This window comes from Rattus norvegicus, chromosome 11, assembly GCF_036323735.1.
Source record: "Rattus norvegicus strain BN/NHsdMcwi chromosome 11, GRCr8, whole genome shotgun sequence".
In the NCBI taxonomy this organism is placed as follows: domain Eukaryota; kingdom Metazoa; phylum Chordata; class Mammalia; order Rodentia; family Muridae; genus Rattus; species Rattus norvegicus.
In genome coordinates, this window is record NC_086029.1 from 78,895,452 (window position 1) to 78,909,355 (window position 13,904).

The 13,904-nt window shown below is 43.0% G+C and overlaps 1 protein-coding gene across 2 annotated transcripts in view; it reads left to right on the top strand.

Annotated features, from left to right (window-relative positions):
* Positions 1-12,100: 12,100 nt before the first annotated feature.
* The window catches only part of Sec22a (SEC22 homolog A, vesicle trafficking protein), a 60,024-nt gene continuing 58,220 nt past the window's right edge, over positions 12,101-13,904 (top strand). The window contains exon 1 of one of the 2 annotated variants that reach the window (XM_008768693.4): positions 12,101-12,510. In XM_008768693.4, the coding sequence (XP_008766915.3) occupies positions 12,120-12,510 (391 nt within the window). In that variant the 5' untranslated portion in view covers positions 12,101-12,119. The remainder of the gene's footprint in view (positions 12,511-13,904) is intronic. The other variant, NM_057147.2, reaches the window with a different exon arrangement.

Sequence of the window (13,904 nt, forward strand, 5' to 3'; positions counted from 1 at the left end):
GAACATTGGCTTTGAACTTGTTAAGCTGAAAAGTAGACACGGAAATAGCTGAGTCCCTAAACTGTGAAGCTCCCTGTGAGGACAAACCTGAGACAACTGGTCTACCTTCACCCTCATAGCCACACTCCACGCTCCCTAACTGCAGCTTTCATATTCACAAGTTCAATCAACTGTAGATTAGAAATTATGTCTAAGCTGAACATGGCCAGGATTTTTTTCTTGCTATCATTTCCTACAGAGTGTACACACCTCTAGTTACCTCACATTTACATAACATTTGGTGTTATACATACTCCAAAGGAGATTTAACTAAACCAGAGGTTTTCCAGTGGGTTAAATGACAACGTGCCATTATAGGAAAGTCACACCATGGAGAAAGCATGAGAGCTTTCAGTACTGGATTTGAATCCCAGTTCTTTTATTTACTAGCTGTGGGAACCTCGGCCAAATCTTCTGAGGGTTAGTCCTATTAAATAAAGCAATAGTTATACTTAAAGCACAGAGACACCAAGAAACTGAGCGAGTGCAAAGGCAATTAGCATGTGATGTTAATGCTTGTTTTTTAAAGATAATTTTTTAACAGTGGTAATAGTAATATTTTCCAAACCTTAGGAAATGGTGAAAAGGGAGGTTCGGGTGTGCCAGGCAATCAGCTCATCCTTTCTGAGAAAGGCATTTGTCTCCACTCCATCCACCTTCCAAGGTCACTGTCACATGGGGGTGGCGAAGAAATGATGGCTATATTTATAGCAGCTAAGGAAAGCATACTTTGGATCTGGAGAACTTCCCCCACCTCAAACCCTCTCCTGTAATAAAAGTTTAAAGTCTTTCCCTGCAGCCTGCCTTATTTTTTCCTTAAGCTACAGCAGCAGTATCACACTGCGGGTTTTTTTTTTTTCCTCCCTGCACAAATGCCACTGTATTAAAATATATTTCTCACTGAATTTTGGTTGAAGGGAATATTATTTCTAGGTCATTTTTCCTCTGGCCAAGAACTATACAATAATTAAAGCCTTATTTGTAAACAGGGACAAGAAATAACTTATAGCCAAAGTACAATCAGTTTGCTCTTTCATGAACTTACATATTTATGCGTTTGAATAAAACCTATGAATACTAACTGGGTCTTTATTCCAGTAAATGAGGCTGCGGAGGGGAGTGAACTGCAGGAGGGAAGTACGGCACACATAATTGAAGAATAGGATGGAGCGATAGACTTTAGATGCGTGTCTACTGCTGGGTCATTTTGTGGCTCTAACTAAGCTCGCAGCTTCGTGCTCTGATTCCTCACCTGGAAAATTATGACAATAAGGCAATCTGGGAAGTATGGCGTGGCCATCTATTTTTTTTTAAATGGAAAGAGCATCGATGTGTCTTTGGGACTTTTTGAATCAAAATAGGTAAATTTTCAAAACAACAGTCTAGGAAGTTAGAATAGGTCTATTTTATCCTTTGTTAACCTAATTTGTAATGAGAGTCTGAAGACACTCATACACACACACACACACACACACACACACACACACAGAGAGAGAGAGAGACAGACAGACAGACAGACAGACAGACACAGAGACAGAGAGACAGAGAGGGAGACAGAGAGAGAAAGAGAGAGATAGAGAGAGACAGAGAGAGTCAAAGAAAGAATATCTTGGTACATTACTCACGTCTGGCCAGGCTAGGCATGTCTTAAACTCAAGACCCTCCTGCCAAGTAGCTAGAATTGCAAATCTGTGCCAACAGGCTTAGCCTAAAGAAGCCAGTTTAAACCCAGGACTTCTTTTGGTCTCTTTAGTGATCATTAGTATTAACTGTTAGCTTGCAGAAGTTAGAATCACTGGGAAGATGGGCATCTTGGGCAGACCTTGGGGGTGGATTATCTTGATTTTGTTAATGGAGGTAGGGAGAGCCAACAATGGAAGGTGGCCCCTAGTTTCAAGGACTAGGTTTGAATGAAAGGGCGGGAGGGAGCCCCTAACTGCTTTTGTCAGAATATTTCAGAAAGAGGAGAAGAAACATGGTCAGGCCTCTTACACAGCTGGGGCAAAGGGATGGGGCAATAGGTAAGTTATAAAATGAGACACATATTTGTCCAATAAACACACTATCAAATTACCAGCCTCATTAATGATACAAAACTACAACTGGGACATTGGGTATGCTGGGGATCAGACCTGGGGCCTAATGCTGGTTCAGCATGTGCTCTAATTATAGGTGAGGGCATTAAAGGCCTGATGGTTGGTGATGGTGGAGAAATGAGTACGATATAGTGATGGTACACGTCAGCACAGAAGCTTTTACAACAACTGCTATGACTTTTCATTTTAACTCTACATACCCTTAACGGTTCTCAGCGGTTCTCAACCTTCCTAATGCTGTGATCCTTTAATACAGTTCCTCATCTGGCAGTGACCCTTGACCATAAAATTATCACATTGCTACTTCATAACTGTTAGCTTGCTACTCTTGTGAATTATAATGTGAATATACTTGTTCTCCAAGGGTCTTAGGTGAACCCTGTGTGAAGTGGACATTTAAGGGTTCTTTGGAAAGTCAGTTGGGTCAGATGGTGTTTTGTTGGGATAAACAGGTGAAGGGATGTTTTCTTGAAGTGGACAGAGGTAAAAGACTACGACAGACTCATGAAGGAACGTTTCATTGAAGCAGAAGGAGATGAAAAGATATTCTGTTAAAACAAGCATATAAAAGGATGTGATGAGAGATTCTTCATTCACTTGGTCCGTCTTTTTTTCTTTTTTTTTGGAGCTGGGGACTGAACCCAGGGCTTTGCGCTTGCTAGGCAAGTGCTCTACCATTGAGCTAAATCCCCAACCCACTTGGTCCGTCTTATACTGTGTAGTTGAGCTCCATTTGTTGGGACTCCACAGAGGAAAACACAGTAAGAAACTTCAGGTGATGTGTCTCGGCTTCTTCCCACTTTCGTGGACTTGGACTGATTGACAGAGAGATGTCAAGTAAGACAGACATACATGTTGAAGGAAGACATATGTTGAGGCAAGACCCATGAAGGACACGTGATGTTTAGGGGGAATATGAATAGAACTCAATGGACAGTGATGGTGGCTGAGCTTGGCTTGTTTACAGAGTTAGCTACACAACACTTGTTGGTCTTGTGTCTCCATTGATCTTTGCATTGTGGAGAGGCATAACCGAGAACTTTCCCTGGCTTCCCTCTTGGTCTCTCGTTGACTTGTGTCGAGGCTGAGACCTGCCTGTCACTACTAGGTCCTATCATTGATTTATGTTTATTATCTTGACTCTATCGAACTGGACTGTTGCTATAGCCATGAAATGTTTATGAGTAGACTGAGCTGCTGCTGCTGCTGACTCCTGTGAACTGAACCGATAGGATTCGTCCCAAAGAACAGTTTCTAAACAGATCCACTTCCCCTAATTCCCACTTCCTTTCCCACTAATTCTAATGGGTGACAGGCTAGAAGGGGTTAAAGTGTTTATGAACCGTCATTTAAAAATAGACTTTAAAGAATTAAGTTATACCTGTGAAAGTGTTATTGGACCCCTCAAAGGCATCCTGGGTCACAGGCTGAAAATGGCCACCTTAGACCAAACTGCGGTGAGGGATGTGTCCCGTCTACATATCCTAAGCAAAGTGCGTTTGTGATGTCTAGAATGGCATGAGAAAGTACCTAAACATACTAATAGGAACGATTCAGTAACTTATGGATCATCTGTGTTGCCATCTGCCACTGTTAAGAAGGATAAAATAATCCCCATGCTGACAGATGGGGTAGGAAGGACTGTGCACAAAATATTGTTAAGTCATTAAAGGAAGTTGTAGGATAATAGTGGAATTTGATCTCATTTTTCAAAAATGCTGTGTATGGGAAAATATCCACTAAACCAGTAAAAGGAAAATTGCAAAAGCTGAGGGATGACTTTTTCTGTTTTGATTTTTATATGCTTCCACATTATAATTTTTATAGCAATTCCAAATGACTCCTGTTGTTAACACAGCATGTAATTTTATAGACAGGCTTTCACGACTCTGGTTTTCTCAACCCGTCCCCCACACTACATTAGGCCAACCTTTTTCTCTGTCCTTATTGGGGGAGTTTTCTGTTTGTTTCTTTTGTTTGGTTTTACCTTTACGTGTGTTTGCACATGCGCAAGGGTATGAGTGCGTGTGGAGGCCAGAGGTCATCATTCTCCATTACTCGCCACATGAGGCTTTGACACAGGGTTTCTCACTGAACCTTGATCTCATCCACTCAGATAGCCTTACTTGTCAGTAGGTGCCCAGGAGCCACTGTCCCTGCCCTACAAACACTGGGGTTTCAGAGTGCTCTCCCCAGGCCTTTTTGTAGGTATCAGAGCTGAAAACTCAGGTATTCATCTTTGTGATGAATTTACTGATCTGTCTTCCGTTGGAAGGCATTTTTATATAGAAACCTTTCCTGTTAATAATAAAGAAATATTTGTCGTCAAAAATTTGCAAACTATGGGGAAAATCAATGAAAATTAAACCATGACTCACTCTCTAGAAGTAAACTGGCGCACTTTACCGTACCTTCCCTAGTCCTTTCAAAATGGAGAATGCTGGGAAAGTTCCACAGAGCGCTGTCCCTTTAAAGCAGTGCTTCTCACCCTTCCTAATGCTCCAACCCTTTAATACAGTTCCTCATGTCGTGCTGATCCCTGACCATAAAATTGTTTCCATTGCTACTTCATAAACTGTAATTTTGTTACTCTTATAAATAATAATGTAAAATGTCTGATACGCAGGACCTCTGATAGACATACAAACTGTACGAAAGGGTCTTTCCACCCCAAAGGGGTCGCCACCGATGGGTTGAGAATTACTGCTTTAGGGGATCATTTATAAATTGCTTGTCACGTGCGGTTTTTGAAAGGTCCGCTCTGCTGTCCATCATAGGCCTGGTGGGAATAGGTTCTTAATCTTTCTGCCAATTGTCTCCCCCTCTCCCCCACGTTAATCTTGTTACCTCTAGAACCTCCTTCTGTGAGAAAAGTTTCTAATTCTGCCAAAGGTTGTTAAGCCTTACAAGGGGCCCCTCCTTTCGGAATCGCTTTTCCTCCTCCTTCCCATGGATTAGCCAATCACATCACGGTGTGAAGCCCAGCTCCACCAATGAGATGAGAGGCAGTCACTATCCCTGTTGAAGATGAAAGACTTCAGCTTGGCTGAGTGCGAATGTTAGCTCAGTTTGGGTTTGCCTCGCTTCTTTTGCAAAAAGAAATAACCTTGCTGACTTACTTTTGCTTTGTTTGTGTGTTTGCTTTGTGCAAAGACTAAAATTATTATTTTCTCTCACTTCTCTGCCCTATTTTAATACCTCAAGAAGCCTGACAAATAATATCCCATGGCTCAATCGTTAGTAATACTGAGAATGATTCCAGGTGATAGTAGTGTTTTGTGAACTGTGTAGGAGCTGTGAAGAAGAATGCCCTCCTCCTATGTGCATAGACTCATGTGTTTGAATGCTTGGCCCATAGGGAGCGGCTCTGTTAGGAGGTGTGGCCTCGTTTGAGTAGGTATAGCCTTGTCGGAGGAAGTGTATCCCTGTGGGTACGGACTTTGGGGTCTGATATGCTCAAACTACACCAAATGGAACTCAAGTCAGTCTCCTTCTACTGCCCGAAGATGAAGATGCAGAACTCTTGGCTCTGTCTCTAGCTCTGTGTCTACCTGCACCTACCATGGCAACAATGAACTAAACCTCTGGAACTGTAAGCCAGCCCCAATGAAATGTTTTCCTTCATTAGAGTTGCCGTGGTCATGGTGTCTCTTCACGGCTATAGAAACACTAAGACAGGCAGGCTTCCCTTTGGGGACTGGGCAGTAATGAGTACACGTTACTGACAATACTTTAGCACTTTGAGACTGTCTTTTGTTCATTCACCTTGCCCCTAATGACTTTACCCTATGGCTTTAATTTCTATCTAAAGCCGTGTTTTCATCTGGGCTCAGGAGTGATGATTTTTCTCACTCTGTATTTCCTTCTATTGTACATGCCATGCTGTAGTAAGTGAAACTGTCCCTCCTCACCTGGGAAGACTTCTTTATTCGGAAACACAACTCCAACTGGAAGGGAAGAATATTTAACTTCTACTTAATTCTCGTTCAATATTTGTTGGCCACTTAAAGAGCCTTTGTAAATGCTCTTTCCAGGTCCCTGTCTATTTGCAGTTAGAGTCTTCTCTATCCTTTTACTGACATGTTGGCATTCCTTGTCATAATTAATGTCTATTCCCTTAGTTTGTTGCCTAAATTTTAATTGAACTTTTTTTTTTAATGTGAACATGTTTTGTGCTTCTATTTCCTCTGAGGATTACTTTTTCCCCAGTGATGTTTCATTTCATTCATGCCTGGAAACTCTTCTTGTCTATCTTAATTTGCTATAATTGTTTCCCGGTTGAATTTTTATATAGTTATATAGAACATGCTCCTTTTAAAATTTATTTTACCTTATGTGTATCAGTGTTTGCCTGCATTCACATATGTATGTGATACTCAGATGTACCTATTTGATTCCCTGGAACTGGGGTTACAGATGGATGGCTATGAGCCACCCTGAAATACTGGGAATTGACTCAGGTCCTTTGGTATTGCAGTCACAGAAATGAAACATAACAAATGGCAGTGGCACATATCTTGTTCTTTTCCCCTCTCAATATTTACTCACTTGGTGTGTGTGTGTGTATGTGCACGTGTGTGTACATGCGTGTGTATGTGCATGTGAATGTGTGTGTGCATGTGTGTACACGTGTGAGTACCTGTGTGTATGTGTGTGTGCATGTGTGTACATGTGTGTGTATGTATGTGTGTGTATATGTGTATATGTATATGTCTGTGTGTGTGTACATGTGTGCATGTGTGTGTGTGTGTGTGAGGGAGTGTACATGTGTGCATGTACGGAGTCAGAGAACAGCTTGGGGAAGTTGGCCTTCCCATGTATCAGCTGAGACAAGGGTTTTTCTGTGTTGAGCCATCTTACCAACCCTTTTCCTCTTTTAAAAGGACATTTATCCTATTACAAAGGCCCAGTCCTCAAGACCTAATCTAGCCTCCATTACCTCCCGACTCCATTTACCATCCTCTGTCATGTCCAACTGCCCTGACAGTGGAACCAGAACTTGAGGATGTGAATCTGGAGGGCATAGACATCCAGCCCCTATTATTCTTCGTATTGTACCACCTGTGTTTGCTGTAGGCCATCTTACTACCTTCCCTTCTTGAAGTTTTCTCTCAGGAAGAGAGGGCTACCTCATTCCCGGAGGCAGGATTTGAAACATCTACACGGGTTGACTGTGGTAGTTATAGCATCTACTCTGTTCAGTGGTTCATAAACACTGCAAGTGTTAAGTAAACGCTCACACTGTCTAAGCTCTGAGCCGTGAAATGTCCCTTAACTGGCTTTTGTACACTTCTGGTGTGTTCCTGTCATTTGTTGACATTTCCACACAATGACCCAGACACACACGTTCCTTTCTCTGCCTTGGCCCTGAGACAATGGTACCACCACTGATTCCTGTTTCTTTATTGAAAGTGGCATTTTAAAATTTATTTTTTAATTCTTTTTTTCTGAACACAAGAGACCTAGCTCCTGTTTTCTCAGTGTATATATTCATTTTCAGTCTTAGGAAATTAAAAAAAAAAGAGTTTCAGAATCGTTAATTAGATTTCAATATCAGTAGGTCTTTATTTTTTCCTTTTCAGTAAAATTAAAAAAATAACAATGAACAATGAAAATCTCTGCATTAGGGGTGGGTGGGATGGCTCAGTGGGTAAAGGTGCTTGACACGAAGAATGATGACTGAGTTCAATCACAGTGGCACACACGGTGGAAGGAGAAAGCCAACTCCTGTAAGTTTTCCACTGTCTCACACACACACACTCACACACACACACATTCACACACACTCATATACACACTCATGGACAACTCACACACACTCATATACACACTCATGGACAACTCACACACACTCACACACACACATTCACACACACTCACTCACATTCACACACACACACACACACACACATACACACACACACACACACCAGCCAGTTGAAATGCATATAGATTAGTATGATCCCAAACCCCTGTCAAAGAATGCCTTTAATGCACGTTTCTTGTAATTATTTTGTAGTCCAGGATGTGCCTTCCCTTGGTGAAAATTTATGTGCAGTTGAAAAGAATGTGAGCTCCACTGTTGTCTGGTGAAGTAGACTGGAGTGCCGCCAGGATAAACTGCTCGTCTTCTATACCCTTACCTACTATCATTGACTTCCTCCATCACTAGAGAAGGAAGTATGGGGGGTTGGGGATTTAGCTTAGTGGTAGAGCGCTTGCCTAGCATGCGCAAGGTCTGAGTTCGGTCCCCAGCTCCGAAAAAAAAAAAAAAAGAAAGAAAGAAAAAAAGAGAAGGAAGTATGCCGGAATCTCCATTCACAGTCACCGGTGTATCCGTCTCTCCTTTCAGTTTACTGGTGTCTGTTCTATACCTGTTTCTTTCTGATGTCGTTACAAAACATCACTCTTCAGCCTCGAGGGCATCCCCGGCTTGCATGTTTACTTTGATACGAACACGGCTATTTTCATTTTACTTTGTTTGGTTATTGGGTTTTCCCTTTTTAAAAAACCTTTTTTCATGGTTAGCATGTCTGTGCATTCACCGTGCAAGCAGACATCTTGTAGAGAGCACAGGTTGGGTTCTACCTTTGAAAAAGTCCAACATGATAATATTGGTCTTTGACTGGAAGTGTTGAGAGCACATACATTTCATTTAAACTGTCCCTGTGGTTGAGATGGCGTATGATGGATTGGTAGCCATCCAACTTGGGTTTTGCTTATTTCATTTTTGGTAGGAAGGGGACAGGGTTGCGCTGTGTGACTTAGGGTCTGGAACTCACTGTAGAGCCCAGGCTAGCCTTGAATTTATGACAGGCTTCCTGCTCAGCCTCCCAAGCTCTGGGATTACAAACATGTACCACCAAGACCAACAGTCTTCTCTTCTTTTGAGTAATTTATGGTACTTCATTAAAACAAAGATTCGTTCTATTTCATGTGTATGAGGGTTTTGTCTGCGTGCATGTTGTGTGCAATCTTCATGCACTGTCCAAGGAGGCCAGAAAAGGGTATCAGAGCTTCCGCATCTGGAGTTACAGATGTTTTCTCACTGCCCTGTGGTTGCTGGGAACTGAACCTGGGTCCTATAGAGAGAACAGTAGGTGCTCTTTTTTTTAAAAAAATATTTTATTTATTTTATTATATATGAGTACACTGTAGCTGTCTTCAGATACAGCAGAAGAGGGCATCAGATCTCATTACAGATGGTTGTGAGCCACCATGTGGTTGCTGAGATTTGAACTCAGGACCTCGGGAAGAGCAGTCGGTGCTCTTAACCACTGAGCCACCTCTCCAGTCCCCGTAGGTACTCTTAACATCTAAACCATCTCTCTAGACCCTGGAACTCCATTTTTAGCAACTAATAAAATTTTGGGTATTTCTATTTTCCTTGTATTATATTCAAATAATGTCACTTCACTTTATGTGTGTCATAAGAACTTTATAATAATCTGATATTCATAGCTGTGGGCCCATGGATTCAACCAACACATTTAAGATATTTATGGGTAAATTTCATCATACTGAGCATGTATAGATTTTATTCTCTAAACAGTAAGTTTTAGTAGTTATTTGGCCTTTCTGTATAAGTTATTATAAGTAAACTAGAGGTGATTTAACGTGTAAAGAGGGTGCATACATTTTACATAGAGGGTCCTATCAGCCAAAGATGTGAGCGTCTTTGGATTATAAAGCCCTGATGGTCCCAGAACCTGTCTCCACAATGCCCAGCTGCAACAGCAGAATCTTACCCTTCTCTTTATGATGATACTGACATATGTTTTATTTTAAATTGTTATGTTATATTAGAAAAATTTAAAGAACAAATATTTATATGAATTTACATAATAATTCACATGATTTTTTTGGTTCACATTATTCTTGGTTCTTATTATTTTGATTTATTTTATGTGTTTGAGTGTTTTGTTCACATGGATGTCTGTGCACTACAGTCATGCCTGCTGCCTGTGGAGGTCTGAAGAAGGCATTGGGTTCCCTGGAACTGGATTTATGGACACCTGTGGGCTGCCATAGAAGTACTAGGAATTTAACCTGGATCTTCCACAAGACCAACTTCTCTTTTACCATGGGGGCTTACCTCCACCTGGCTTCCTTCTAGCCTGTTCTTCCAACATTATCCCCTAGAAGCAACCTGGGAAAATCTGGGGGTTCACCCTGTTGGCTTCTTCTTTCTATGAGCATAAAGTGACTGCAGGAATTGGAAAATGCCTGCAAGCACTTGTTTCTCAGACTTGGTTTTGTTTTCTTCTGATCACGCTAGGAAGCTTAGATATCACCTTTAGACACCGAAAACAGAAGTGAATCGCAAACACACAGTTTCCAGAAGTTTGGTTAGTTGGTCACGTAGAATAGCCAGTGTCTAGATCAAGAAGAACATTAATTTTACATTTCAAACATTAATACCACATGAGGGTAACCAACATCCTGCCTTCAATACCTATATAGTGGTTTTCGAATATCATGTAGGTGGAGTTGTGTGACGTGTGTTTTTGTGTCTGGCTTATTTTAGTCTTGTGATTTGTACACAGTTGTCGATTGTTGTTCTTTTCCCTTAGATTGTCTGATGAGTCCGCCACCTATCATTTCTATAGACATTTTTAATACACATGAATTCATTTTTTTTTTGTTGAAACTTTACCTTGGAGTGGGATGCTCTGTTAAGTCAGACTAAGCACTGCCATCACCATAGTCTCCTCTGAGTCCTAGGCACACTTATCCTAAACTGCTTCTCCACATTCCCATCTATGGGGGCCCACATGTTCGCAATACTTCGTGAATCCTAATGGCTTCTCAACCCATCTAGTTACCTAAGGAATCATGTTTAATAGTCTTCTTCCTTTTGACCTGCTCCAGAAAATCAGTCCATTAAGCCCCATGAATTCCACCTATGATTTATTCATATCTTGAAATTGTCCATCTCTCTCTGTCGCTACTGCCATTATCTTAGTTTAAGCCACCATCACTTGTGGCCTTGACCAATACAACCGCCTCCAAACTGGCCCATCCGTAACCCTTCTTGCTCTCTCGAAATCCATCTCCATAAACAGCAGAATGAGCTTTCAAATATGTAAATCAGATCCCACTTTAAGGGTCCATTAGTTGATCTTAGGGTGTGTTGCTGGCTGGTTATAGTCTGAACTGTATAGAGTAGTCAAAAGAGTGCTAGCCCTTGCCTCATCTCAGCCTAAATTTCTTGCCCCTACATAATCTCTGTTTCAGGATTTCTATTGAAGAGATTAAATACGATGACCAAAGGCAACTCAGAGTGGAAAGGATTTATTTCATCTATGAAAGGAAGTGAGGGCACGAGCTCAAGGCAGGAAGTCTGGAGGCAGGAACCGAAGCAAAAGACTTGGGGGAGTGCTGCTTACTAGCTTAGTCCCCCTGGCTTGCTCAGCCTACTTTCTGGTACAACCCAGGACTATCTGCACTGGGATGAAGACCGCCCACATTGGGTGGGGCCCTCGTGTATCAATCATCAATCAAGTCAATATCCTACAGACTTGCCCACTAAGCCAATTTTACAGGGGCGGTTTCTCAAGATTCCTCCTTCTAGCTATGTTAAGCTATGTCCTGTCGAGTCGAGAGAAACCAATCGGCACACCTTCCTAGTACACATTCTTAAAGGTCCCTTAATATGCCTTGACTTAAAAGGCACCTAATCATGGAGCTCTTCCCAGACAGTCCACAACTAATTCATCAATGTACCTATTTTTCCTCACAGCACCAATTGCAATGAGTATTTCTTTGAACAATTTTGCTCTAATGCCATTTACTCCTATCACACCTTAAAAAGAGTGCTGTGTACATTCATGTAAAACATGCTTAATGTGCTGCTTACCATTTAATTGACATTCAGCATATGCTTGTTTAATAATACCTAACCTCGTGAAGGCTGGGAGGAGCTACTGGGGCTAGCGTCTGGCATTTCTCTCTGTTTTGGTAAGTTTCTTTGTGTAGCGCCCTATGGAAGAAGATCCTTTCCCCGTTCACCAAAGAGATCTTTTCCTCTGTCCCGAGTGGCGCACGAGAGACAAACTGCTTCCAGACACAAAGCAGCAGGTGAAGGAGAGTAGCCTTATTTCCGAAGGACAGCATAATTCTGTTCTTAGGAGAGAAGACAATCTCCTGACGCAGGTGCAGGAAAACCTGTCAATCTCCTCTGGAGGAGGCGGGGATAGGGAGGGCCTCGGAAAGGGGCGGGTCTCTGGATGCTTCCCACAGCGCCCGATTGGCCCAAGCGAGCTCCGCCAGCGCCAGCCACGTTGGACGCGGGCATCCCCGCTGGAAGGCCACTCCCGGCCCCACAATGCACTGCGTGGCGCGTCACTCGGAGCGGCGGGTCCCTGTGCGACAGGTACGGCCCGGCCCCTCTTTTCAGCTTCCTCAGGGTCTCCGGGAGCTCTGCCTGGCTGTTTGCGCCCCTTTCGGGGTCCACCTCGGCTTGACCGGTAGTGTCCGAGCCGGAGCTTGGTAGTGGTGGCCGCAGAGTTTAGAAAGGAGGGTATGCGGGGTCCGGGTCCCTGCGATTTAGGGCTGCGAGCCTCGCGGCCGGCAGTTGCTGTTTGGCAGGCCTGTCCTAGGAGGGGCGGCCGGAGTAGGGGCGGCTGACGGGGATTGACGGTCGCTCTGGGCTGCCAGCAAGCGGTAGTGTTTACTCCTTGGCTCCCAATGTCAGAAGCACACCGACTCACTCGGGCTGGTAGATGGCCCGAGAAAGCTTGAGGTGGCATTCCTACTTTCTTTTGGGCGGGGTAGCCTGTACCCTGCGATTTGGGAAGTCTGAATGGGCGTTGCAATTGAAGGTTGTCCACGTTGGCTCTGGGAAGTCCCGTGAGACCCTGTTTAAAGGTACTTTGTGGACTCTCTGTGGCAGAAGAGAGACCCGAGAAATTGGCTCCACAAGTGGGGATCTGCTGCTTAGCTTCCGGGATCACCATCACCTGGAGTAGGTGGGACTCTTCAGAGCCTGCTCCTCCTGGGCTTAACTCAGGGCAGAGCCCAGGTGTCCGCCAGGCTACACGAGATAGAATCCCAGCTGATGGGTAGAGCGACCCCCTTTTTTTTTTTTTTTTTTTTTTTTTTTTTTTTTTTTTTTTTTCGGAGCTGGGGACCGAACCCAGGGCCTTGCGCTTCCTAGGTAAGCGCTCTACCACTGAGCTAAATCCCCAGCCCCTCGACCCCTTTATAAAACCGAGTCACATTCCATGTTACCAGTACCCACTCATTTGCCAGCACCGTGAGAAGTTAGGAGATGTCTTAAACAATACTTAGAACTTCAGGTGTGTAAAGGATGACTGAGAACTCAACCTGAACCCCGTAACCAAAAGTTACTGAAGCATCGGGCGCTTTTCCACTGAAGACGATCACATCACTTTAGTACTTTGTTTCTAGAGACTGCTTAACGTTTAGGTATGTTTTAGTTTGGTGTGTGAAAAGAAACTCTTGCAAAGGGATACTGTGACCTTCCTCCCCTTGTAGTGAAGAAGCTTGTATATGTTCAGAGGCAATGTTTTATAGAGGTGTTATCAGTTAGTAACAAATTACCTACTAGTCTAGGGGTTGAATAAATGATTTCAACTTTTGGGACTTGATTTCTCCAAAGCAAGATGAAACAAATACCCAACCTTACAGGTTCCTGGAAGGCTCAAAATGAGGTGTATGAAGTACTTGGTCTGCAGAGGGTAGGTAGGTAGCCTGTCCGTATAGAGCACAACAAAATACTTAAACCAAAACTTTTAGTAGATTACA